At 40.4% G+C, this 27,435-nt stretch overlaps 4 protein-coding genes across 6 annotated transcripts; 3 read left to right on the top strand and 1 right to left on the bottom strand.

The window, feature by feature from the left end:
• Nucleotides 1-300: 300 nt before the first annotated feature.
• LOC148085910 (uncharacterized) lies at nt 301-3,548 on the top strand. 2 transcript variants are annotated; one of them, XM_087784043.1, is made up of 5 exons: nt 301-453; nt 936-2,711; nt 2,773-2,880; nt 2,966-3,082; nt 3,145-3,548. In XM_087784043.1, exons 1-5 carry the CDS (start codon nt 444-446, stop codon nt 3,171-3,173), a joined length of 2,040 nt encoding a protein of 679 aa, XP_087640169.1. In that variant the 5' UTR covers nt 301-443; the 3' UTR covers nt 3,174-3,548. The 2 variants fall into 2 exon arrangements, with proteins under 2 accessions (XP_087640169.1, XP_087640168.1); XM_087784042.1 differs by lacking the exon at nt 301-453 and having other exon boundaries at nt 460-2,711.
• A 293-nt stretch (nt 3,549-3,841) lies between these two features.
• On the bottom strand, nt 3,842-13,986 carry bicral (BICRA like chromatin remodeling complex associated protein). Of its 2 annotated transcripts, XM_087784045.1 has the most exons (15): nt 13,915-13,986; nt 11,828-11,968; nt 11,638-11,741; nt 9,723-9,780; nt 9,568-9,613; nt 9,151-9,199; nt 8,973-9,038; nt 7,417-8,538; nt 7,301-7,346; nt 7,200-7,213; nt 7,074-7,123; nt 6,853-7,004; nt 6,694-6,788; nt 6,391-6,493; nt 3,842-6,311 (listed from the first exon to the last, which is right to left on the bottom strand). In XM_087784045.1, exons 5-15 carry the CDS (start codon nt 9,606-9,608, stop codon nt 5,980-5,982), a joined length of 2,070 nt encoding a protein of 689 aa, XP_087640171.1. In that variant the 5' UTR covers nt 9,609-9,613; nt 9,723-9,780; nt 11,638-11,741; nt 11,828-11,968; nt 13,915-13,986; the 3' UTR covers nt 3,842-5,979. The 2 variants fall into 2 exon arrangements, with proteins under 2 accessions (XP_087640171.1, XP_087640173.1); XM_087784047.1 differs by lacking the exons at nt 11,638-11,741; nt 13,915-13,986 and having other exon boundaries at nt 11,828-11,846.
• A 365-nt stretch (nt 13,987-14,351) lies between these two features.
• Nucleotides 14,352-15,529, top strand: tbcc (tubulin folding cofactor C). Its single transcript, XM_087782801.1, has one exon. The coding sequence runs from the start codon at nt 14,366-14,368 to the stop codon at nt 15,380-15,382; it is 1,017 nt and encodes a 338-aa protein (XP_087638927.1). The 5' UTR covers nt 14,352-14,365; the 3' UTR covers nt 15,383-15,529.
• A 1,814-nt stretch (nt 15,530-17,343) lies between these two features.
• On the top strand, nt 17,344-21,728 carry prph2a (peripherin 2a (retinal degeneration, slow)). The gene is made up of 3 exons (XM_087782800.1): nt 17,344-17,963; nt 19,644-19,890; nt 21,505-21,728. The coding sequence occupies exons 1-3, from the start codon at nt 17,383-17,385 to the stop codon at nt 21,703-21,705; spliced, it is 1,029 nt and encodes a 342-aa protein (XP_087638926.1). The 5' UTR covers nt 17,344-17,382; the 3' UTR covers nt 21,706-21,728.
• Nucleotides 21,729-27,435: the final 5,707 nt, after the last annotated feature.

The raw sequence follows: 27,435 nt of genomic DNA, 5'->3' as shown, positions 1-27,435 counted from the left end.
TAAAAACACTGCTTCGCGTCTCATTCGAAGTGACAGTAACCCACAATGCCATGCGGCGCTGAAACTTTGAGGGGGCTTATTACGTCAGACGGTTCACTTTTTTTTTTACAAAAAAATTACTTTACATTGAAAGATTGCGATCTTAAATCTTATTTGCAACCAAACCTATGCAATCTGATTGAGAAAAAAAAAAACATTAAACAACCTCTAAATAAATAGTGTCTTCGTATTTATTTTCTTCTCACACTTCTATACAGGCTTCTGTCGGGCAACCTAAAGGTCCTTCCCATCGCGACAGCTGCTCCCACCATAGTTACTAGTCGTATGTACCACATGTATTATAAAGTGTTAAAAACGTGTTTTAAATATTTGTACTAGAATCAGTTTTTCTATAGAATAACAATTAGTCATAAATACGTCCTTCATTCGTTCGACCAATTGCGATGAGCACCGGTAAGTTTGACCTCAATGTTGCGTTCAAGTCACCTGTCAGAATAGCGATCTTATTTTAAGTTGTTTATTTTAGTTGTGGACTGTTTCGCGAACCTTTGTACATTCGAGATTATAAAGGGGCTTTGCTTTCGTCTCCCTTAATCCCGAACTTTCTAAATGTAAAATGAAAACAAAGAAACAATTTGTAAATAAAAACAATTTAGAACCAGATACTTAACCACTAACTCTATTGCATTTTGTTCGAATACTAGTTAGTTAAATGATATTCAACGTAGGAGGCAAAATGCAATAGATTAAACCCAATACCAAATCTTACCTGCCAGTTTTTTCTTGTGGCTCAAAATCATTTAAATACCCATTTTTTTTAGGCTTTATTGACATGTCAACTTATAAAGGGTAAGGTACATATTTGATGAAAGCCTTAACCCTAACTTTAAAGTGCTTTAAACTAGCTGTTATTTCAGCTAAATTTGTCCCCACAGAGTTTTGCCCTTTCTGCGGTAAAGCCTTCAAGAGGTTGAAGAGCCATCTTCCCCACTGCAAAGCTAATTCAAGCCTACAAACGCCAACAAAAATTGCTGAAGTCACGAGCCACCAAACACCTCCTCAGCTTTCTACAGACGCCTCAAAGTCAATCGCAAAAACCAAGAAGTCCAAGCAGACAACTTTGACCAAAAGTCCAGATGCAGCACTTTCACTGAAGACCAAGCCCGTACCAAAGCAAAGCTACTCAAACTCTCTTTCCTTGTCAAGGAAGGAACATGTGATAGAATCTGATCAAATTGTATCAGGTTTGAACCCAGACAAAAGGCAGCTGGTTTCTACGCCGGCGTCAAGAGGAGCTGATGATCCGGATCTCACGCCTAACAAACTAAAAGCTAAGAAGAAAAGTCTTCATGCTTTAAAAGAAGCTGCAAAGTCTGGCCATGTTACTGAGGCATCTCCTTCAGAGGACCTTGTGTCAGGTTCAACTCTCCAAACCAGGACAGAAGCCAAACAGTTGACACACAAGGAAACCAGTGCTCGCCCAGAAGGACGCTTTCTCTCGGAGATCCTGCATTCTGAGGACAAAAACAAAAGACTCTCTAAGAACAAGGGTGTTGTCAAGTCCAGTCAGGTTCCCACGGTTTCTGAGGATCCAAGTGGAGTAACAAGTGACTTGAGTGAGGATGGTTCTTATCCTGTCAGTTCAGGGTCATCCAAGAAGTCCAAAAAAGTCTCACAGCTGCAGCAAGATTTGGTCTCGGTTTCAACCGAGGGTCCAGTTAAGCTGCCTGCTCGCACATCAAAGTCAAGGAGTAAAACTAAACCGCCAGATGACTCATCAAAGTCACATGATCTATTCCTGAATCATCAACACACATTGAAGAACACAAGTACGGAAGTCTCGGGTCTGACTTTGGAACCAATTCAAGAAATCCTAAACGAAGACTTTAGTAAAGATGAAGCACAGCCGACACGCTTGATTGTTAAAGCCAAATACGTTGCCAAGAAGAAGAGCCTCCCATCAGAGGCGACACCTTCCAAAGTCCAGGATTTGGTTTCTACTTCCTCCCAGGGGACCAGTGTTTTGGTAGCGACTCACGACCTTGGAACACCAGATATTAAACTCAAACGGAAGAAGAGTTTACGGGCCCTTGAGTCGGGAGACCAAGATCATCATCACCATATTTTACTTCCCAACAAGGGCGTCGAATCCGAAGACACATTTGGGAGCAGCAACCAGTCTTTAACAGAAGCTTCAAAGTTAAAGAGCATTTCTAAAAAATCCTTGACTCAGTCCTTGTCGAAAAGTTCCATGTTGAGCACCAACTCTGATCCACCTCAAGAGTGTGCGACAAACGGCTGCCCTGCTGTACCTCAAAACTTTGAGAAGGAAACTTCACACGAGGCATCAACTGAAGAAAGTTTAGAGTGGAGTCCTCAGGCTAGAATTACCATACAGAGTCTTACGTCCACACTGGGCAGACATAAACCCAGAAGGTCCATTCTTCAAGACATTGGAATTAACCACGGGTCGGATCAGCTCTATGGGGGTCACGTCGAGAGAAGCATGTCCGACCATCAACCGAGTTCACAACCAAAGAACATATCAAACCTGACCGCTCAGTCTCAGTGCACAGGTACTGAAGACGCTAAATGTAGATCAGGACTTCGCACAACAGGGATCCAAACCGGCGCCACATCTTTTGCACCTGATGCGGCGCGGCCTCTCGTGCCTCATGGTGACCATGGCGCCGCAATACGAGCTACAAAAGGTGAGTATTTGGAAGATGTTTTGAGACTGAAGAATCTTGAGCTTGTTTTGGGTCGGGTCAGGTCTCATGGAGAAGCCTCTGGCTGATGTCAGACTGAAGGAGTTACCAAATTGGCTCGTCCATAACACCCCTGTCCACCCCAGAGCAGTTGTGGAAGTGTTGCAAAGAGGTGAACAATTCTGGTTCTGATGAGTCTCTGGGCTTCAGATAAAACATTAAAAGTGTACAGATGGTAATTACTCTGGCCGTCACAGGCAGGTGGTGGTACTACAGGAAGTACTTTGACGTTAAGAAGGGTGGCGTAGGTGGCATCAGCATGTTGTTGGCAGGCTACTGCACCATCAGCTACATCTGGAATTATCCTCATTTAAGTAAGTTGCTTCTGGTCGTCGGACCCGTGACATCACGACAATAACGGTTTCCTTCTTTTCAGAGCACGAACGATGGAGAAAATATCACTGAGGTGACCAGACGTCACTGACGGCGTGGATTATTTTAGAGGAAATAGTTGAAAACATTGTCACTGTTTTTGAACAGAGGTCGATAGGTCAATAGTGATAAAGTTAAAATGTATGTAACCTGTACTTTTACCTCCAAAGAGACCATACTTACTTGTTGATGGCAGTATTTAATTTTTAAACAGTCATATTTGTAATTATTTGAAAAAGGGTGTTCTTTATTTGGAGCAAATTATGTTGTATTTATTTTTTATAGGCTGTTAATATACTTTAGCGACTAAAATGTTTTCTGGAACATATGAAGGAAATTAAGAAGATCTCTTAAGACCTTTCTGAATGTACTGAACTATCATAAAAACTACTGATTATCTGACTTAAATGTGTGTTTTTCCTTGTGTATTATATTATTTTTAACATATTGTGGTTTTATTTTATTTGTATTTATTCAAATGAATTTAAGTAATGTTCTTTTTAGTTAAAATAGTTGTATCAATACATTTCAGCAAATTATAAATTAACATTTAATATTATAAACATTTTAAACTAAGATAACAAACTTTAAATGAAGCGTTTAAATTTAAAATGTCGACTCGTGGATTGACATACAAAAATAGTCATATATGTCCAGTAGATGTCAGTAAATCTCTACTCATTGCTGGTACAATATAAAACGAATTAGTTGGAAATTAAATATTTTAAAAGGTCAATGAGGGGATGACAAAAATCACAAACTTCATACTTTCAACATTCTTTTTTTTTTTACTCCATACAAAAATTATAAATATTTTGTTTCACTTTTCTTCTTTTGTACAAAACAACAAACTTTACAAATGAAAAACAACAAAAGCAAATCTCGACTTCAGATTCCAACGCAGACACGTGAACAACCGGAGATTGCTGGAACTTAAAAAAAAAAAAAACCTATAAAGATGTGGCCTTGAAAAAAAAATCAACACAACTCGTCTTTTTTGAGACTGAATGGCAGATGTGGTTCACAGGTTCAACATCAGAGGATGGTTCTACTCTACAGAATCAAGTCCAAGAACCGTCAACAGAACTGACAAGACTGGAATATTTCCTCCCGTTACTGTAGCATTCATGTCAGGTGGTGATAACTGTTTTTTTTGCTTACCAAAAAAAAGAAGAATATTTTTGAATACATGGAGAGCTGCAGGGCGTAAAGGAACTCGCTTAGTTATTTCTTTTTTTTTTTTCCCCTGGAACATTTTTAAGAATTTAAAACAAAACATTTCGAATTTGGACTGCTGAAAACAATTTAAAGAGTCAAGAAGAAGTAATGTGTCATAAAAATAGTTCAACCAAAAGCATGCTTTGTAAGATTAATAATCGCAATGAATGATTTTTATATTTTTTCATCTCAACCATGTTCAGTAGAGCCTCTCATATGTTTGTCTTGAATGTTACACAAGTGCTTAAGCTTGATGGGTTAATTGTAAAAATAAGTTTATCAATTATAAGCACATGGCCTATTCTATACCAATTTTCTTCAACCCTTTACACTTTTCAGTTTGACGACACCATCCAATCTCTGTTGTCGTTGCTCGGTTAGCATTTTATACTGCGAGCAGTGGCATTTCTAATAAAAACAACACCACACTAATCATTATGTTGTATAAAACTCATCTGCTTGTTGAAAAGAACATCACCTCCTTCTGTTAATTTTGGTTCTGCCGCTTTCAGCTAAAAACATCGATAAGAAACAGAACATAACATTGATTGAACAAACCAATGTAAAGTGTCACATACACACCGATATGAACAGTAAAAGGTAGACGGAATTACAATCAGAAGAAGACGATCGTCAAGTTTGCATGTGAGGACCTTCGACAGAACTTAAAAAAAAATAAAGTTTAAAATGGCAATTCTAAATAATAACTGTAACTTCCTCAATCTGAGGACGGGTTTGCATACCTGTAAGGTACAAAAGACTTTAAAAAAAAGTGTTCACTCAACATTAGCGTGAAAATGTCACACAGCTTTACGTTTGTGGCTCTGATGATGATCTTATGATCTTCGTCAATGATCTCATGATCTTCGACAAACTCGGCTGAACATCGGTCTCAGCAGAAACTTGAACCATGTGCTCAAACGTATGAAAGAATGGACTCAGACTGAATCACTGCAACAACTCAAATATTTCCTTCCTGCCTTCAAAGAGAAACACTGAGCGCCAGAACACTGTGAAAGAATAATAAATCTCCAGTTGAAACTATTAAACATTTCAACTTCAAAATACATTTCAACAAAACGAGAAAGAATAGAAATAATGGCTGCTTTAGATGAACGACTAAACAATCAAGTGGCTCTAGTTAGACATTGAACGTTTCAACCAGATTTTTGAGATGTTGTCTAGAAACGTGTCAATATTGTTTCGTGTTATCGTGCTTGTGCAGTGAAGACGTCTCTAAATGAAAGAAACCAATTCTAGTCACTATTAGAGCTTTTGTTTCTGAAGTGTGTTGCAGGGAGGACGTGCACTAATGAATTGAATGTAAACATTATAAATTAAATCTTCAACATAACCAGGCACAGTCTCTGCTTTTCAGCATTTAGTGTCGAAAACTTAAAAGTAAACTGGCACAAGTTTAAATCCAAGTGTATGTGCTCACACGTGTTGCATATTCACTAACAGAATGACGTAAAAAACAAAGGACATTTGACTTTCCATCATTTGTCCACAACATTGCACACATCCCCAAACTGCTCTTCATGTCAATCCTAAACCAGGGAAACATCTGGACCTCAAATCTGGGCCTGACAATCGACCAATGAACGTGAAGCAATATGCCTCAACATTGAAGGATGCTGTTGACCGCCGCCTCGAGGGCCGAGTCTGTGTCGATCGGGGCGGCCGGCTCCGGAGAAGAGGCGGGTGTGAGGGGTCGTTTGGGGGGTGGGCTCGGTGCAGAAGTCTGGCTGTGGTCACTGTCTGGACTGCTGTGTACCTGCAATCTCTCCGGCCGTCTCTTGATTTTTGGTAGGGTTATCCGGAGCTTTTGTACTCGCCCCGGCTCCGCAGAACCAGACTGTGAGTCTCTGCTAACAAAACTATTTTGAGGAGGGGGAGGTTCCTGGAATCGCTTGGATTTCACACCGCAGCAGAAGTCGTCCAGGAAGGCATCTGCAAGAGAGAAGCGTGTCATCCCATCTGAACTACCAGAGGAAGAACCTTTGTATCATTGGCTGTCAACGGCTTTTACCTGGATCGACCAGAACCAGCCTCTTCTCCTGGGTCAGGCTACTTCTTTCCTCCTGGTTGAAGGTCCGATCGATCATGACAATTTCAGATGAAGGACTGGATCTCTGCAGCCAGCAAACAGGGACACGTTTGAGAGCGGACTTGTCCAAGGTAAGGTCGAAAACTATTCTACAACCACATTGAGTTGTCGTCTTGTTCCCCCCATCAGACATCACATTCATTTAACCATCGTAACCCATTCATTTATTTGATTTTTTAAATATAACCTGCAACATGAAGTACGTGATATGATCAAAATCCTGACCTCAGCTTCCACCAGCAGCAGACGTCTGTACTTGTTGACCATCGACTGAGTCCTGGCCAGCACCTGAGTGGCCACCAGCTCAAACTCGTCGTCCACTGCGGAAGAGATACCGTTGTTGGAGACTGTTGCGTGTGAACGTCCAGTCATTTAGCAGCTTACCCCCTGCGCACTGGTCCCGGTCCTGGTCCGGGAGGACTCCCTGAAACACGTGGTAGGGCAGGAGTCTCTGCAGGGCGTCGCTGAAAGAAGAGAACCGGTGACGGTTTCTGGAGTCGACGTGGACGTGGTCACTTCTCAGCTGCTGCAGGACTCTGCACAGAGACACACACGGTTATTACTGCTGCTGCGGACCGGTGACCGTGGAGGTCCGGGTCACTCACAGGCCTCCTTTAGTGAGTGGTGCTGGGGCAGGTCTCTTCTGAGCGCTGACCTGCAGAGAGGTACTTTGTCAGACGACACATTCAGACTCAAAAAAAACAATATATCAGAGGGTAAATCAAAAGTACCTGAGAGCTGGAATCTGGTTGAGAAAAACGAGGAAACACAATTAGTCAACCTACAAGAACATGATGAGCAACAAAACCTTAGAACCATAAAGAGTTTGTACCGTTGGTGATGTGTTCCTGTCGGTTGAGAGCTGCCGCTTGAGAGTTCTGTAGAAGAAGTAGATAAGGATGAAGCGTCGACAGAGATGCGGGACCATCAAGTGAGTCACTCATGTACCTGATCTTGCGTGCCTGATAACTGAGTCAGCGACGTGCAGTTGGGAGCTTGCGTCACTAGTAGGCGCTGCACAGCACTGCCGGGCACTTGAGGTCCGGTGGGCGGACCGACCAGGGTGATGCGTCCTGGGGTGCTCGCCGTTTGCACCGGGGTGCTTCCGGCACAGGAGACTCTGGTCCACGTCTGAGTGACGCCCACTGGACCGCTGCAGACCACGCCCTGGTTCAGGATGAGCTGACCACCCTGTGGCGCTGTAAAGTTCTGACCGGCAATGATCTGGACAGTGTTCTGACTCGTCATGAGGTTTGGGTCAGCGAGGCCATTGTGAATGGTACCGGTCTGAGAGAGCGCCAGACTGTTGGGGAGCAGGAACTGTCCTTGGGAGATGTTGGTCTGGGTCAAGTCCATCTGGGACTGCACCACCAGGGAGCCGTTGGCGGAGTTGGCGCTCACGGCGGAGGCGGGCTGCAGGCTGTACACGGTCTGGGCCTGCTGGGGTTTGGGCTGGATGTGTTTGACCACAGTTTGGGTTCCTCCGGGTCCTCTCTGGATGATGATGTTCTGAAGCGGGATGTTCTTGAAGGGAAGGCCCACTTGTCCTTGTTGCGGCGTGAACACCTGCCCCCCCGCCGCTGCTCCGGCGACCGCACTGGTCTGCCTCAGCACGATCTGAGGAGTCCGTTCAAAACTATTCAGAGCCATAACTTCGCCCGAGGACCCGAAGGAGCCCAACACCTGGATGTGCTGCGCAGAGCCATTAGGCAACTGGAACTGTCCAGAGTTTACAGCGGAGGGAGCCATGGTAACAACACCCCCTCCTCCTCCGGAGACCAGCTGAGTGACGGGGGCCTGGACCAACGTTGGGGGGGCAGGCTGAGTGTCCAGAAGAGCTTCCTGGACCAGCGTCTGCTCCGTGATGTCGGCCTCTAGCAGAGACTTTTGCAGGATGTCGAAGGGCTGATCCTCCCCGCCGAGGTCCAGCCCCTCAGGCGAGGAAGTCCTTGTTCCCAGCTCGTCATCCATGAAGGAGAGGCTGGTCGGAAGCTGTAGACCGTCTGCTGCGCCATCCTCCCCGAACTCCCCCAGAGAAGAAGAGCCATCTTTAAGGCTGGAGGAGTGCACCTGGGGGAGAAATAATCACTCATAATCCACATCGTTCTTGTGCGTCTGCTTGGCGAGATAAATCCTGCTAATCTTTATAACCAATGCAATGATGAAACACACTCATCCAAACACCTAAGTGTGTATTTACTTGTTCGTTCGTTGAGTCTAGTCGAAATTAACTAGCACTGAAAGTCAGTAAGTAAGTAAGTAAGTAAGTAATTTTTATTTGTATAGCGCTTTTCCAGACCAGGGTCACAAAGCGCTTAAACAATCAAAACAATATTCAATAAAGTATACATTTTAAAGATCAAGATAAAACTGATAACACAACAGGAGTTCCAGAAAATCAAGGAAAAGCCTGAACAAATAGTAACGTCTTAAGATGTTTCTTAAAGGAGTCAGTAGACGCAATCAAGGGCAAAGAGAGAGTGTTGATCAGTATTGAAACTCACAGAGTCGCCGGCAAAGAAAGAGGTGTCGGATCCATAAGCAGCGTTTGTTACATCATCGTCCTCGATCTGAACAGGAAATGAACACAAACACACAAAAAAGTGACTTACAGATTTTAATAACTAAAGAGTTGCTGTAATATCAATCGTGGCAGATTATGCCTGAGTAAGAGTCACTCACGGACTTGCTGTTGCTGCCGTGTAGATAGTCATTCAGTGCATCCACATCTCTGGAAATGTGAGGGAAAATATTGACATTTAAATGATATAAATGGGGTTAATAATAATTTAACATTTAAAAAATGAATCTCCACCGACACTGAAGGAAGAATCTGCAATGTTTTCTAGTGTATAAAAGAACATGAGCCCTTTCAATTGAAACAAATGAACTACATCTACAGACATTTTATTTCTCTGTGATTAAAAGTCTGCACCAGAATCATGCACTCGTCCATGCAGATGTAGAGTGCACACCATGTTTGTGTTGTTGTGTCACCATTTATGAAAATATCTCAGCTAGTGCTGTGAAGTCAAATTGTTGTATTGATTTCTGAGCGTTCATTATAAGTGGAAATACTAAAAATGTTAATAACTTTACCCTAAAATGTCCAGAAGATGGCGGTCATCCTCATCATCCATGACACCTATGGAATTATTTGGGGGAAGCATTTGAGAGAGTATGCATTAAAATAATCTCTGTATCAGGTTTATAAGTAGAACATGAGCATGTTCCGAGGTGTTGTTATCACTTACAGTTTTCTGACAGGGACCATGGATACAGTCTTTACCAGCCACACTTGACAATAATAGCCTGAAGGATGAGAAGATGAAGATTGTTGTACTCAAGTCTCTTTTATTTTGAGATTGTTGTTTGAATACAGTACATATACAGACAACATGCGGGAACAATATCGACATAAATGTATAACATTCCACAGTAATCATGGGGAGAAATGCTTGTATTTCGGTTTTATGGCTTGTTTATGTCCTACATTTTATTTATCGTCTAGGTTCCTGAATACCCAGACACTCTTAAATTCTCAAAGGTTGTTTTTAGATATAAATATGGAAGTAAATCCTCTGTATTGATTAATGTTGTAATATTTCACTGAAAAAACAGTCACTGTAGACACCTTGTAATACATTGCTTGTGTGATAGACATGACAAATATGAGTATTCCATAATTATATTGGGTTGAAAACATTTCCCTGTTGCATATCAAATTATATTCTGACTACAAAGCAGTCACAGTGTATGATAAACATAGATTTATGTGTGTGTGTATATATATATATATATATATATATATATATATATAGCAATCAAATACTGCATATAATGCTGCAGACTAGTTCATCGTTAGACAATATCAGAATGACAAAACTTTATATACATTTCATATAGTTGTATTACACAACTACACTGAGTGGATGATGCCAGTATACTACTTTTAATTTGTGGGACTTCCTTTTACTTCATATATAAACACATTCCTTATTCACAAATATACACATGTAGTGACTTTTTTTTGTACTTAAAGGGACATATTATTAAAACTGTATATTAAAATCTAATAGAGTGAGGGGTTCAATATAGTGCTTAACAAATGTGCAGCTGTTGTGTGTGTCCAGTGTTGTGTGTGTACAGAGGGGGCTCAGTGTCTGGATTTAAACTGCGTGCTGCAATGCTACAAAATGGCGGTCAGGGGAGAGCTTGTTTTTCCCTTCAGTGAAGACATGGCCGCCATCTTTGTTTGCTGACAACAAAGAGATCAGCTCAACCCTTGTGTTACAGAACGTTCGCATCGATTAATAAAATACTAAATATGCAATCGCCTCTGAAAGTTACATTTACTAGTAGGTGTTTAAAGCGATAAATCGATGTTTAGCATTGGATTTCCATCACAATATCCCCAGATCCGAGTCAAGAATAGAAATATTAAAAGTAAAAATGCTATGATGGTCCGCTGTGTTTTAGACATGTCAGCCGGAGAGAGTCCGTGTTATTGATCACATAGAGAGTGAGACACAATGTGGTCACTTTTTATTATCATGGGTATATAGTGGTCCGGGGGGGACGCGCTAGCATTGGTCGCAGCCCATGCTAACGCCCACAAGGTCGCATCGAAAAAACCGCTGGTTCCGAACGCTATTATCGCTCGAGCTCAACCCCGGGTGGCGACTATCCTAGTGGGTTTTTTTTTTTTAAAGTCCAAAAATAGAACCGAAAAGCCAGAAAGATAATCGCATTCAAGCGGCAGGCAAAACGCCCTTTTCGCCCAGCCCGTCGACGTGCTACCTCCGCGGGGGGAAGGACTCTCGCCGTTTCAACACCGACACACAAACAAAACAAAAAAAACACCCTAAAAACACGAGGAGTCGACGGCTACACCGGTCCAGCTGCGTCCGGGTTTTAAACCAAAAAAAAAACGCCGACGGAGAACGGCCTAGTCGCGGTTAGCTAGCAGCGATGGCGACGGCTGTCGTGGCCACCGTCGCTCCCGAAATTCGGCGGAAAATACGGCGAGAATCGACGGCGGACGACGCGCGGACATTTCTCCCCGCGACGTATATCACGGAGGCGAGAGACCGACGAACGTTACTCCCTTGTCGCCCAGCTTGAAACCCAATATCTCCATTTGGCAACTTTTAATTTGCTCTCCCCCACCTCCTTCTCCTCCTCCTTCTTCTCCCTCTCCTTTAAACTCCTCTTCTCACTGTCCCTGTTCTGCCTCGGATAGCTCGTCTCTGCGCGCAACTTCTCTTCCCTCCCTGAAGGAAGAGAGGAAGGAGGCCGTGTGTGTTTTTTCCTTGAAATTTTTATCACAAAATTATAATACACTCAAAGGGAAACTCACCGTCATGAAAAAGCGGTGCCTTGTCAACGGGGTTTCCTCGCCATCAGCGCACGGGCTGCCGGGGCAGAGCGGCACACAGCTGCGAGAGCAACAGACAGTAGAGTACACAGAGTAGGCTGAGAGGAGAACTACTCTGGGCTGCTGTGGACCCCAAAGTCAAGTAACAAAGAATTAAAAATATATATTTATTTAGACAATCAAGACAGGGAATTAATAATAAGAGTTTTACACAAATGCATTAAAAATAATTCAAAGGGGTAAACAGTAGAGCACAGATATTGTTGGTGGATGAAGTAAATACAGTGTGAATATATTTAGCTCATTGATAAAGTTAAAATACACCTCCTCAAATATACTGAAATAAACATGTTGGTTAGAGTGTTTTTTTTTTAATTATTATTATTTATAAAAAACGAATTATTATAACACACAGTAGAGAACATATATTGTGAGTGGGTAAACACTGTGATTTAATGGAGTAAATGTTTACACACATGAGAGTTGGAAGAAATGTGTTTAGCTGATTGATAAAGTTAAAATACACCTCCTCAAATATGCTGAAATAAACATGTTGGTTAGAGTGATTTTTTTTAATAACAATAATTCTTATTATTTATAAAAAAAAAAAGGATTATTATAAGACACAGTACAGAACATATATTGTGAGTGGGTAAACACTGTGATTTAATGGAGTAAATGTATACACACATGAGAGTTGGAAGAAATGTGTTTAGCTGATTGATAAAGTCAAAATACACTTCCTCAAATATACTGAAATAAACATTTTGGTTAGAGTGATTTTTAATTATTATTATTATTATTTATGAAAACGAATTATTAGTAGAGAACATATATTGTGAGTGGGTAAACATTGTGATATAATGGAGTAAATGTATACACACACAAGAGTTAGAAGAAATATGTTTAGCTGATTGATAAAGTTAAAATACACTTCCTCAAATATACTGAAATTAACCTGTTGGTTAGAGTGATTTTTAATAATTATTATTATTATTTATGAAAACTAATTATTAGTAGAGAACATATATTGTGAGTGGGTAAACACAGTGATTTAATGGAGTAGATGTATACACACATGAGAGTTGGAAGAAATATGTTTAGCTGATTGATAAAGTTAAAATACACCTCAAATATACTGAAATAAACATGTTGGTTAGAGTGTTTTTTTTAATAATAATACTAATTATTATTTATAAAAAACGGATTATTATAAGACACAGTAGAGAACATATATTGTGAGTGGGTAAACACTGTGATTTAATGGAGTAAATGTACTGTATACACACATGAGAGTTAGAAGAAATGTGTTTAGCTGATTGATAAAGTTAAAATACACATCCACAAATGTACACATATACTGGTTGAGAGTTGGAGTGATTTTTAGTTAGTATTATCATTTTACACACATTTGAGCACATAAATTGTGGGTGGATTAGGTAAACGCATGAAGAAACAGAAAAATATATATATTTGGATGATTAATGAAGTTAAAATACACATCTACAAATATACAAATATATACCCATTGATCGAGAGTTGGAGTGATTTTTAATTATTATTACACACAGTAAAGAACATATGTTGTGGGTGGACATTTATATACAAAATTCAGAGATTCAGAGGGAAGAAATATGTTCAGCTGTTGATAACATTAAAATACACAACAACACATGAAAACTGAAATATGCCCATTGGTTTAGAGTCGGAGTGATTTTAATTACGTTTTCAGTAGTAGTAGTATACAAAAATATAATTTATACAAAAGCAAGGGTCCTCTTGCTTCAAATATTGTAAGTAAGTAAGTAAGTCATTTGTATTTATATAGCACTTTTCCAGAATTTTAAAGTTGTTCCTGAAAGAAACTGGAAGCCAGTGAAGCATTTTAAGGATCAGAGAAATGTGAGTTCTTCTACTTGAGCGGGTCAGAATTCTCGCTGCTGAGTTCTGAATCAACTGCACAGCTCCTTCTTTGTAAGACATGAAAACAAACTGTTGCAATAACAATACTCAATAAAATATATAATTTAAAGGTCAAGATAACACCGAGACAAACACAGGGGGCTCACCTTGTTACTACATCTCTGACGAGGATGTTTTTGAATCCACAGATCTTTAGATAAATAAATAACAAGTGAAAGAGGTCCAAGGACGTTTTTATGTACTTATCATAAGGTATTTCTTGTTTTTTTACAGAGTAATTAGCTTCATATTTTTTTAAAGCACTACTTTCTGAGATGTTTTACTTCAATAATCTAAATCATCAGGTGAAACCTGTTTTAGAGCGTATACACTGTCTTTAATTGTTTAGTGAAGTATTTAAGTTTCCGAGTACCTTTCTAAGCAAATTGAGTACATTTAAAGAAATTGTGCTTTATTACTCAAGCGCTTTCATCCTGTGGGTGAGATTAAAAATGACCGCTGCGGGGCAGTGTTTCACAGTCGCGTCGGTTCAGCTCAATATCGCGGGAGGAGAAGAAGAAGACTTCCGTGACAACAACAATACTTGGGTGTAGCAACATGGCGGCGATGGCGGAGAATATACCGGTTGAGTTGCAAGAGCGACTCCTGAAGCGTGAGCAGGCGAGAAGAGAAGAGGCCGAGCGGAGGAAGAAGGTGAAGGGACGAGACGTGGTTACGGAGGAGACCAGCGACTATTTCTCCAAGACGTTTAATAGCGAGCGAGCCGCCATCGATGCGCTGCTCACAGCCGTGGAGGAGCTGCTCAGCGCCGCCACAGCAGCTGACAGTGCCGGGGTCGCAGCCAGGCTGGAAGAGATTTCTGCCGAAATGACACAGTTACAAAAGTTCGTCAACGACAGTATATCGTTTCTCAACCCACACCAACTGAAACGTTCACAAGCAGCTCTCGTCGCTCTTCGAAATCGTTTGAATGAAGCGAAAGAGAAATCTCAACCGAAAAAGAAGTTTGCGTTCCGAGCCCGGGCCAAAGTAGGAGAGAAGACTGAGACTCCAGGTTCAGATGGGCCAGCTCCAGCGACGTCTGGGTTCACTCAGGTGGATTCTGCTGTGTCAGATCACTGCGGCTTCTCCAACATCAGTGACGAAACACTGATCAAAACAAGAGATGAGATTCAGAACCAGAAGGTGCAACTGACCAACCTGTCCAACTGTAAGGTCCGTCTGCTTGGATCTCCCAGCACCCTGCACATGAAGCACATGGACGGCTGTGAGATCCTGTGCGGTCCGGTGTCGTCGTCCGTGTTCGTGGATCACTGTAGGAACAGTACCCTCGTCTTCGCCTGCCAGCAGCTGCGGACTCACAACACCACCGACACGCAAGTCTACCTGCACATCACCACCAGGGCCATTATCGAGGACAGCAAGGGTGTAAGCTTTGCCCCCTTATCCTGGTCCTACCCCAACATGGAGCAGGATTTTGAAGCCTCCGGTCTGGACACACAGAAAAACAACTGGAATCAAGTGGACGATTTCAACTGGCTGGCTGCAGGAACACCTTCCCCAAACTGGAGCCTCATTCCTGAAGCTGCCAGGAGGATTGACTGGGAACTCTGACTTTGGTGCAGACATAAAAATATGCTTCTGAATTGATTTAACAATTGAACCACAGTGTACTATTGTAGAAACACAAATATTGAATGCACTTTTTCCTGGTATCATGTGTAAACATGTCATGATAATATTAAATTAAATGCCCTAAAAGCGTGCCTTTCTCTTGTTAGATAAAAAATTATTATACACTATTACTATACGTATATGCCATACTTAAATTAATGCTAACATATAATCAAAATATAAAGTATAAATTACTAGCTTCATCTAAGAGCTTAAAAGTTTGAATACACATTCACAATCAACATTTCACTCAGACTGACTCACTGTTTTCAAGACAAGCTTGGAACAGAATTAGAGACATGACACCGGTTATTTAAACGTCTGTTTGTCTGCCTTTTCACACCTTGGATCGTGGATCAAGGAGTGAAGCGGGACACATCCAGGAGCGGGGGGGGGGGGCTGGAAGACAGAGGCCCACACCTGAGCAAGAGGGCAAGTTAGGAAGTTTCTCTGCAGGTGATGGAGACACAGGCAACTTGAAAGAGCCATTTGCCGGAAAGAGACGACCCCCTGGCCGGGGAAATTTGCCTTAAATATCGCAATGTTTCTACAGCTCGAGACCGTTTCTCTGGGAACTATTGAATTTTAAGGTCGCCGGCAGAAAGCGCGTCCGATCGATCGTAAAGCTTGTATTTTGTTTGACTTGAATCGGCGAATAAACGACCCGTGACACTCTGCATTGACCTTTTCTCTCCACAAAGCGAAGTATAAGAACCAGGAAGTGACAGCGTGTTGGAGCGTCCATTTTACTCTTCCTACAATACCACCAACACTTTAAAAGTTTGATAAAAAGTATGATAATTTACAAATATTAAAACAGACTTGAACTATCTGAGGGACAAAGTTAATATTTTGCTTGTTGATCATTTCAATATATTGTAGCTGTTGTTTGGATGATGCACATTGTAGAATCTTGAAGTGATTTAAAGTCATCCACTATTAGTACATTGCAGGATCCAGTTTGACACCTGTAGCCGTCAGATAAACATATCTGTAGATTTTGCTAATATGTTTCTGATTTAAGATGAGTATTTAGAACAGAATAATAATAATGGATGTGTAATTGTATTCACAAACCTAAGGAAGTTTTTCCTCGCCATTGCTCACTGTACAGCTCACTGTACAGTGTTTTGTTTCTTGCTCTTTGTTGAATTGCTGGGATCTATTTTTCCTTAATCAACTGTAGTCTTATTTCAACTGTATAGTGTCTTGAGATAACTTTGTTATGATAAGACACTTTAAATAAAATTGAATTGAATTGAATTGAATTAAGCCTACAGTCAAACCACTAAGTCACTAATATGACTTGAGGGCAGCGATGCCCCCAGGAACGGGTCACTCGAACCTGCTGGCCCCTGATAAACCCAGTGCTAATATGTGCTTACCCGGTGGACCACAACCCTGTGAGGGGACATGCTCCATTTAACTCCCTTTCTATGTGTGTGGTCTTTGCTGTCGCTGATGCAGCGTTTGGCTCATGGTGATTGCACCACGTGGGTTCTCAAACCAATTAAGGGCCCATGCAGCAGCTTACGATCAGGCTCAGCTAGAGGATTTTTTGCAAATTGGATCAGGCTGCTTACTGAAGCTTACCATGACGTACTGCAACTTTGACTTTAATCATGAGGATCCTCCACAATCCTTTCCAGGAGAACCCAACACCTTGCTTGCCTCACCTGTGCGATCTGGTCAGAAATGAGTGAAAAGATCCACTTTGGCACTATGGAAGATCAGATATCTTTGGGAAAATAGCAAACATTTGCTACTCGGGGTCCTCCAGGATCTCCCTCCTGTATTTTTCTTTTTGCTGTGTGATGGATTACCAGCTAACTTTTCTACTCTCTTGGATCTGACTGGACAAAGATCTAGTGTCGTTTAACAGTTTGGAGGTCCGGCTTTTACCTAGTTTGTGTTAACTGTTACTCTCCTAAGGTCTAACCATGGCTCTTATGAAGGTCAAGTTTGATATGAAAAAGCGAGTGAAGCTCGCTCAGTCAGTCTGGTTCATGTTCTGGTTCGCCGTCATGGCCGGTGTGCTGGTCTTTAGCTTGGGTCTGTTCTTCAAGATCGAGTTACGAAAGCGTTCGGAATTGATGGACAACAACGAGAGCCACTTCCTGCCCAACATCTTGATCCTAGTGGGCCTGATTGCCTGTGGCATCAACGCTCTGGGCGGCAAGATATGCTACGACTCTTTAGACCCAACCAAATTTGTCAAATGGAAGCCTATGTTGAAGACCTTCTTGATGGGCTGCGTGGCTTTCAACTGCCTGCTGGTCTTGACCTCGTTCCTCTGTTTTGTGATGCGAATCCCGCTGCAGTTCACTCTGGCTGAAGGTCTGAAGAATGGGATGAAATACTACAAGGATACCGACACACCCGGTCGCTGTTACATGAAGAGAACCCTGGACCTGATGCAGATTGAGTTCCGCTGCTGTGGAAACGACAACTACAGAGACTGGTTTGAGATTCAGTGGGTCAGCAACCGCTACCTGGACTTCAGCGCCAAGGAGGTCAAAGAGTGAGTAGCTTCATGAAACATTTCTCTTGTGTTTGCTGACCAACATCTATAAACACCTCATAGTTACATTTCAGAAATTGTAAATAAATGTTTAACAATTTTCAGGATTCTTTGTCTTAAAGTCATCAGTATACCTCAGTAATACTCTTGAAAGTTTACTTCAAAATCTGCAGTATTAGGAAAATCAGCACCTGTTTAAGCCCACCCCTCATTTTAACTGAACAATGTCTATTTAAAGTAAGCAGGAGGGTGAAATGAGAGGCAGAATACTGTTGTGGTGGAGAAGAACATGTTTAATGGAAAATTATGAAACATTTGTAATAATGATTGATGAAAATGTTGTTTTGAAAAGTGTATTGGCAATGATTGTTAAGAAAAAGAAAGATGTAGTTACAGATTATTTAATAATGAAATAAAAAATTAGAAAAAAGGAGAAACCTGCATGATAAAAAGACGGGAATAATACTATATATAAACACAAAGCGTCTAATCTAAAAGTGAAGGCAGACCTATTTTTCACTTTCGTCCACTCAGGATTACTGTTGCAGAAACCTTAAGGACATGAGACAGAGGAAGGTTACTAGGCAGTTTCAAGGAAATGGACAGAGTTTATGAGATTAGATGAACAGGTCAAACAAGTGTGTGTGGGATTATAAGAGATACATCCCGGTCCCTATCTGTTTTCTGGATTATTCTGAAGTTCCTTTCAACATTTAAATCATATCAAATTTAGAATTAAAGACGATTTGTTCACTTTGGCTGAAGTTTAATCTGATGGATTATGGTCCTATGTCATTCAGGACTCAGTGTCCGGTCCAATCAGCTGGGGGTCGGGCAGAGGTCCAATCCCTTCTAATTTAACACACCAGGGATTTAAGATCGAGAACTCAACATTTGAAAAGTTGACTGTGTGAGAGTTAAAGTTGGTTTAGTTTATTTGAACTCTCTGCTTTTCTGTGTGTGATCGAACACAAGCTTTTATTTGACTTTTCATTAGTTTGTAAACGCATTTATTAAAAAGAAATCACACAAAAAAATTCACTTGAATTATGAAAACTGTAAAATGGAGTTCGGTCAATTCATCCACCATGCTACCCAACAAGAAATTAAATTATGTTTTGTCCCCATGTCTGCAAATATCTAGATCAAATCTTTATATGAAGGACTGTCAGACATTTTGAAAAAGGCTAATAAAGCAGCAACTGGCATTTGGTAATACAAAAGTAAAATATAATAATGTGTTGAACAAGTACCCTTTTGAACAAACAAGTAGCTTCAAATGAAATGATTTGTTTCATATTAGAAAATGTGAATGTAAGGTATTATTCATTAGCTCCTTGTTTTATTGAACTGAAAAAGGATACGTTTTTTTGTTGAAAAAGAGTGTGTTGGTTAGCTTTGTGAAAAAACTACATCAATTGTATAAGGTTGACAAATAACATCCTGTTTTCTTTAAATAATGTTTGCTAACCTTTGTATAAATATCAATAACTAATCAAACTCCCTTAACCATATGTTCACTGAGAAATCATCCTCATGTGAAAACTAAAAAACATATTGGAATTAGCTATTGGGTGTTCACAAGAGATAATTGCAAAACCTTATTAACAAAAAACATAATTTCACTTTTAACCTTGACCTTTGCTAACATGATCCTGACACTCTGCTCGCTCTTCTCAGTCGTATCGGCAGCAACGTGGATGGTCAGTATCTGATGGACGGCGTTCCCTTCAGCTGTTGCAACCCATCGTCTCCCCGCCCGTGCATCCAGTTCCAGATGACCAACAACTCGGCCCACTACAGCTATGACCACTACACAGAGGACCTCAACGTGTGGAAGCGCGGCTGCAGTGAAGCTCTGCTCTCCTACTACGGCGGCCTGATGAACACCATCGGAGCGCTGGTGCTGCTGGTCACCGTGCTGGAGGTCAGGAGCTCACTCGCCTTTCCAAACAAGCTATCTTAATAAGAAGGTTAACTCTATGTAAACTCAATCAAAATATAACAACACTGAGGAAAAAGCCACTGTAATATATTAAGTAAGTATATCCTGATATAGCAGTGGTTACAGATATTTAAGAACTAAACAAACATTAAACCCGAAATGTTGAAAAATAGGGGAACAAAAAACTAACCAAAGAAAAAATATATATATATTGAGTCAGCGTTAATGGGGTTAAATATTTAAGATATTTTGGAATAAGTAAGAAATATTTGTTAAAATGAATGGTTAATTCATGTTATTAGTATTCTTTTAACAATTTATGAATATTTAGTTGAATACGGAAGTTTCTATCATTCACAGAATAAGGAATTAAATGTCTAAAGTTGTGTTAACGACATTGAGGTTTGAGTGAACTTTGTTGATAATATAATCCAAATTCAGTTGGTAAAAACTTTCCCAGACAATACGTCTGCTAGAAGGCATCATGTCACATCAGGACGTTAGACCCTGTCGGCCCTCGTCTCCATATCTACTCCTGTCTCACACTTTCAGTCTTCTTCACACTCTGTCTCTCGGATATCCTATTACCTTCCAAAACAACTCGATCCTCTTTATCTAAATATAATTCCTGCTGTCCCAGTGGCAGTTTCCTGGCAGCTTACCTGCAGTCGCTCACCTGTGGGCTCCCACATCTGCTGTTGTTCCCGTTCCAAGTTCTGGACTCGGTAATCTGTGATTACTAGTGACTGTGGACAAGGCAAGACTTGTTCTTGTGTGACCTTAAGAAAGCTTGTATGACGTTAGATATGTTTCCTGACAGTATTTGGTCCGGCTGGTGGAGAAGTAGTGGCCTAAATGTGGAATTATAACTTGACCAGCTTACTTTTGCATATCCGAATTCTCCTACATCTATTTCCATTCATCAATTCGACCTTGGCTCTTTAAATGTTAAACAATTGACTGCCGGTCGAAAGAAAGACAATTATTCTCAAAGAACGGGTTGAAAAAACACATCTATATGTACACCTACCCACCAATCGCTGTTTTTAGAATTCCCCTCAGTTGCTAATTCGGGGAATTTTTAACACTATGGCTTTATAATTTCCATTTGTTGAAGGCTTGCAAACCAACCTTGATCACAGACTGCACTGTTTCTCAATAGCCTGTGAGTATTCAGAACTATCTTCTTCTGAGCAACGCTCACACCAAACAAGTGCATCACAAGTGTGATGCTATTCAAGATAAAATGAATCCAGAAACACACGTGAACTCAACAACATTTAACACAAACAGCAACAGAGGTCAGTCCTGACATCGACTGTCTCATCCTGGAATTTTAGTAACTGGATGCACAGTAGGGTGTGTCTGGGATTTAATCATCAGTTATGCAAGCGTCGCCATGGCGATGCAGGTTAAGGGTTTGGAGGTCATTGGCTTATCTGGAACAAGTCGGAGAAAGAAAAACTTCCTAGAGCTTTATCCTCATAATCTTGACGAGCCAAGGCCTCCAAGGGTCCTGAAGTGCTACAGTGTTAAAAAACATCATTTTCACAATGACAGCCACACGTTTTTTAACTCTCTCTAAATCTCTCTCAGGTGGGCGTGACGGTCGGCCTCCAGTACGTGGACAGCTCTCTGTCCACGCTGTCCAACCCAGACGACCCGGAGAGCGAGAGCGAGGGCTGGCTGCTGGAGAAGACGGTGAAGGAGACGTTCACCGACATCATGGCCAAAATGAAAGCCGCCAGCAAAGGCGGCAAGGTGGAGGAGGGCGGCGAGGAGGCCGCCGAGAGTTGAACCCACAACTCGGGAGCCAAAACTGTCAGAACTCTTGCCTGCTAAGGAAGAAGAACACTCATTTCTACCAGAAATTACAAAAAGGCTTGAAACATTTTTTAATTCACTGAACTAAACAAGAAATAGTGTGTCCGTAAGACGAGGAGTTGCAATCGCTTTTCCGTGTTTTTCCCCAAATGATGAAAGATTGTAAAACAACATGTCAGATACGTTAGAAAGACTTTTCATTAGTTGGGTATGGAAAGTGCGAACACATGATCAATTTAAATTAATAGCATTTGACACTTTGTGAATACACTGCCCTTGACTGCTCCAAAACAACATGGTTAGTTGTTGTTGTTTTTTTAGCAAAGACGCTCACTTGTTATTGTGAGGCATTTACAGGTTTTATGTTTTATAAAGCGAGGAACCAACTTGCGGCCTTTTGGTTGCTAGCTAGCTCCCAGTGGCGTAGTCGGTGCATATTGGCAAACAATGCTAATGTTGCTGCTAATGGAAAAACTTGCTTTATTGGTTCTCTTTTGTTGTCTCTTGATGGCTGGTGCCTAAACACTTCATGCTGTCAGATTTACAATGAATCTAAATATCTAACCGTATGGTCGCCCTGCTAAGCTTAGCTTAGATTCTAGCAGGAATGATAGCAATAGGAGGTCAACTCTTACTCTTCAAAGGGACTCACAAGTAAGAAGAAATGAAAGGTTTTCTATGTCGTTCCTGAGACGTCTTTTGTTTCAGAATTCCCAGCTTATAAAAGCTGAACAAAGTCAGGTTTACTTTATTCATAAAGAACTCAAAAGGCTTGTACTTTCAGGGAAAGATTTACTAAGAGTCTGCGTGTCACAAAACACCTGCACAGTGGTTTGTTCACATTAGGAAAACAGGTGTTGGATTCCACCTTTTAAATGGAATGCAAAGAATATGCAATTTGCCTGTTCATTTTCAAATTGCTTAACTTCGTTAAGAACATTTCAAAGCCATGCATTTGTATTCTTTTGTGCAGCTGGTTGCAGTGTTCATAGTGAGACAAAGACTAGTATTTTGTTATTGCACCGAAACACAGAGTCAGTCAGAGGTTCTGATCACTATTTTAGTGCTGAACTATCCTTCTCTTGCATGAACTATAACGTTTCATGCTAGAGATAATAATGTTTCTGTGCTTAAACATTCTGGAAGGTCTTGGAAACGAAGGAGATTTCCTGGATACTGCTCTGTATGAAATAAACTAGCACAGTATGGGGAAAAAGCATTTAAAATATGATTAAGTAGAAACTGAGGCGTAGTTTTTGTGTTTTCTTCTGATATTTTCCATCTCAATAACTTATAAATTAAATAATCTTAGTGCTGACCTACGTTGTTTCAGGGGGTTTCATGTTCTCTGTAACCCAGAAAATATGCTGTCCCTTTTTTAATAGATATTTTCCAACACTTAATTCTGGTTTACATTGCAAAATCCATTATTGGAAAATCGGGTGGAAACCACCATCCCTCGCAAAATATTTAAAACGTTTGAACAGGAATAGTAAATCTGCCCTTTAATAATATATGTGTGACATTTACTTTTCAAAGTGAAGGAATTCTGGGTAGTTTTTACGACCAAAGTCGTCAGTTGTTCCACAGGGTGAAACTCCATCGACACCATCATACTTCTCTTTTTTAACAGTTAAAATACACTTTCTTTAGTTGATGTTTCTTCAACAATGATGAATGTAGAGTATGTACATATAAAGGCTAAACATAAACTGATTGTATCTATATATTTAAAAATCAAAAATGTTTTATGCAGGATTTTTGCATCTCGTATGAATGCTTTAAAATTGACATTTCTGGTGACAAGTCATAATAAAGTTTAGAGTCATATGAGGATATATAGATGAAACCCTTTTTCTAAGAACATAATGTGCTGATATTGGCTGATTTATTGGCATTGAAAAACAAAACACCAAACTGTGATGCAGTTGTAGCTGATAAACATGAGCTTAAAAGAACCTTCAGAGATGGAAGACAAAAATAAAAAATATCATGGCAAATGTGAGAATGAGCCCAAAAATGGGGCTGAAGGAGTAAAATTGGCAGCTAAGTCTCAGCTTTCAGCTCCCGGCCCAGAAGAAGTTCGTAGATGATCAATATCTGTATAATGTGTATATTCCAACCACTGTCTTTGTACATAGTGTAGCAATACCAGAGACTTTTTTAAATACTGTAATTATACCAAATCTTTTATTTCATTATTTTTTTCCAAATTATATATATTTTTTCCGAAGGACTGTGTGTGTAGATACTGAAGAGGTTGTGTAAATGAAAACAGAGCTTGTACAAATGAATAAAGGATTGTAGCAACTCAAGTGAGAAGCTCTGAAGTGTCGTTGTGTCCTTCAGGATCTCAGACCTGAGATCAGAAACCTGCGGGATTCCTGATTAAGTCAATAGGATGACAGCAATTATAGACTTACTGTGTTACAGGACGACTTGTCACATGTCGACTTCTTTGTGTGTCTGCACATGCGTGTGCGTATGTGTGTAACATTTTCTCCGTTTTTTTCAATATTATTGATAAATGTCAGTAATATCTGGGCTTGGATTTGGCAACTAGTGTTCTTTGCTGACAATTGATAGTTGACTTTCCATTTCACCTCCATCGAAATAGGTAATTCCTGCCTATTTCTTCTCACCAATTTAAGTATCAATTGTTTTTATTCTCAAAACAAAAAGGTTAATAAGCAACTCCAAACAATAAGTCGTAACAGTGCATCAATTCTCAAATGTTTGTCATTTTAACCAGAGCTATATGACCGTCAGATACCTGATACCGTGCTGACAGCAGACATGGATCACTAAAGAGGACAAACTAGCTGGTATTTTGGTTTGGTCCAAAGCATTTAACCGTCGCTGAGTAGATAAGACTGATTATCGGCTTTAGATTAGCATGATGGGCCCTTGAGCAGGTGAGCAGCTGCAGGACTCGCGTCACAGAGACTGACAGACGCCAACACAAGAGAGTCAAGTTCCTCTTCCCGACCGACATTCATTAGTCCAGGCACGACACTCCATTGTGTCTCTCACTATTCATTATGGTAAAATTAAATCTTTAACAACTTAACAGTAGTTTTTCAAAGTTTTTACCACTTTGATTGTGACCGAGGGATCCTGTAGTATCCTTGTGATCCAAGATGTTCCTATAAAACCTCCGCAGAAATTCTATAGAAACATTCAAACCAACATGGCTTCTTTCCTTCACCAATGTAATTTCCTTTACTTTGAAGTGTGAAGGGGCAATTATTAGGATCAGATCCCCTTTAATCTGAGGTCCTTGTCAAGACGGAATGAGTGTGTTGAGAAGGTCATGTGAAAGGCTGTGGTGTTCTCAGAACCAGGATTAGATGCATCAAACTTGTTCACTGACATCCTACTAGTTGAAAAACCAAGTGAAGTAGACGTGGCTGATGTGGATATTTGACTTGAACCGGTGGATGAAGAGGTAGGTGAGTTGTATTGTCTGCTCCTTGAAGAAGGTTTGATGTTGGTCGTTCACAACCACAGCTCTCCTGGATACCGAGGACTACTTACTTGGAGGCTTGACTTTTCTCAACCTTGCTTTGCACCCTGCACACCCTCCAGCTGAGGCGCCCCCCTCAGGCAGGGATCAGGACAACAACGACCTAGTTTATAAGTTTTACCCCCTTTTCACCGCCAAATCACCAGAAACTGAGGGGTAGTACAGAACAATAAATCTCCGCGTGTCACGTCTCTGTTTTTTTCATAAAGATTATTTTCATTTCTGTTGCGATAGATTCTGCGGGTGCGTAGAGAGAACGCTAGAGGGCGCCACTGCAACGTGATGAAGGACTCAACATTAAATTCAGCCAGTGGCAGGTGTGTATTAAACATTTAATTATTCTTGGGAATCAAAGTGCCCTTTAATATTTTTAAAATACTTTGCCTTGAAATACTTGTAATTTAGTCATGTTTTTCATTTCCTATATTTTTCTTAATATCAAAACAACGCCCCCTTTTTCTGTTAAATGTTATTTAGCTCTTAATACCTTTAATTTCGGTAGCAATTACTTTGATATAATTTAGCCTTGATAAGATAAGTGTTTAAAATAACCATGCAACTGTGTACTGCTATTTTCAAACATATGACGAGTATAAAGATGTTGCTGTGAATTTTCTTTTTTTAAAAGAACTATCTTTAGATTGAGTCCGTTGCATTATATGTCGCTACAGCTGTTCAGCAGTATTAAACCAATGGGTTTACAATGTCAAGATTTTATTGTCAAGTTTTCTTGGGGTATTATTTAAACGTGCAAAATGTTTAATACAGTTTAACACATCATTTTTTTTAATCCAAAAGGGCCACCGTTTAAAAGTGCAAATGTCAACTGTTATACTGTATTACATTTGTGTGTGTCTACTTTTTAAAATGGTTAAACAATTTGAACTACAACAGAAAGTAACCTTTTTTATGGCATCAAATGTAACTACACTTTATTTATAAGTCCTGTAAACAAGTTGGCAAAGTGTCAGTCCTTGGTGTTAACCATTTGATCGTGTTAAAATTTCAATAAAGAAAGATTGATAGAGATAAACAGCTTGAGCGAGATAGAGACAGAGCGAGGGAGAGACAACTCCAGAGAGAGAGAGAGAGAGAGAGAGAGAGAGAGAGCCGGTGACTGGTAGATGTGTGGTCTGCTCTCAGAGGGTCATTGTTGGAGCCATGAGAGGACAATGCACTGCCCCCGCCCTGAATACTCGCCATACCAGCTGACCAGCCATTACCATGCTGCACTGTTACAATCCCTGCTGCACACACACACACACACACACACACACACACACACTCAACCTCCATCATAAGTTGAATCGCAGTAAAACATTCCTCGGCTTGAGTGCATGCACGTATCCGTGTGATTTATGGCACGTTATGTTTAGATCCTAACATCTCACTGTTCCTTCGGCCCTGTTGTTTCAGTTGTGAGGCCACAGACACCTGGAGTACAGGTCGCACTCTACACCGGAGTATTATTTCAGGGTACGCCGGGGGAAACCTACACTGGGCTGAAGTGAAAACACACCGAAACAGTTCAAGCTTTGCATCTTAAGGTTCAAATCAAAGTTGTATTCCTTATTAAACCATTGATCACCCACTTCTTTTCAATAAATGATTCATCAAGTCAGTGTCAAGAATCTCTCAGTTGTTTAAAAGTTTCTAATTATTTGGTATTTATGGTCGTTCTTCTGTGCATTCACTGCTTTTATGTTAATCAATTCTTCACCCATCAATCCACCATTCATCCCCGCCCCCCCCACTCATCATTCCTTACATTTATCCATTCACTCTTTCCCCCTCGGAATACATTTGTCAAGTCACTGGAACTATTGTTTTCATTGAGTGTACACTAATGTTAAATCAGTGCACGAATAACATAAGACCGAAACCAAGCAAACGTTTGCTTCTGCATTTTAACTCTTTTATCATACTTTATTTCGTTTTATTCCCCCAATAAAGATTGATAAGTATATATCGATTTCTCCAGAAACAAAGGTATGTATTTCCAAAGTAAAAATAAGCAGGAAATAATTTGAATGATCTTTAAATGTCCATCTACTGTATCATAGTTTTTATAAAAGGGTTATAATATAAATAAGGTTTAAAGTTAACTGTTTTTAAAAGTGAAATTATTGTTTTTTGTTTGTTGCTTGTTCACACATACATCTGACCAGGGCTGTGCA

This window comes from Callionymus lyra, chromosome 2 (assembly GCF_982586985.1).
Source record: "Callionymus lyra chromosome 2, fCalLyr1.hap1.1, whole genome shotgun sequence".
NCBI lineage: Eukaryota > Metazoa > Chordata > Actinopteri > Syngnathiformes > Callionymidae > Callionymus > Callionymus lyra.
This window is presented reverse-complemented; position numbering and strand designations above follow the sequence as displayed.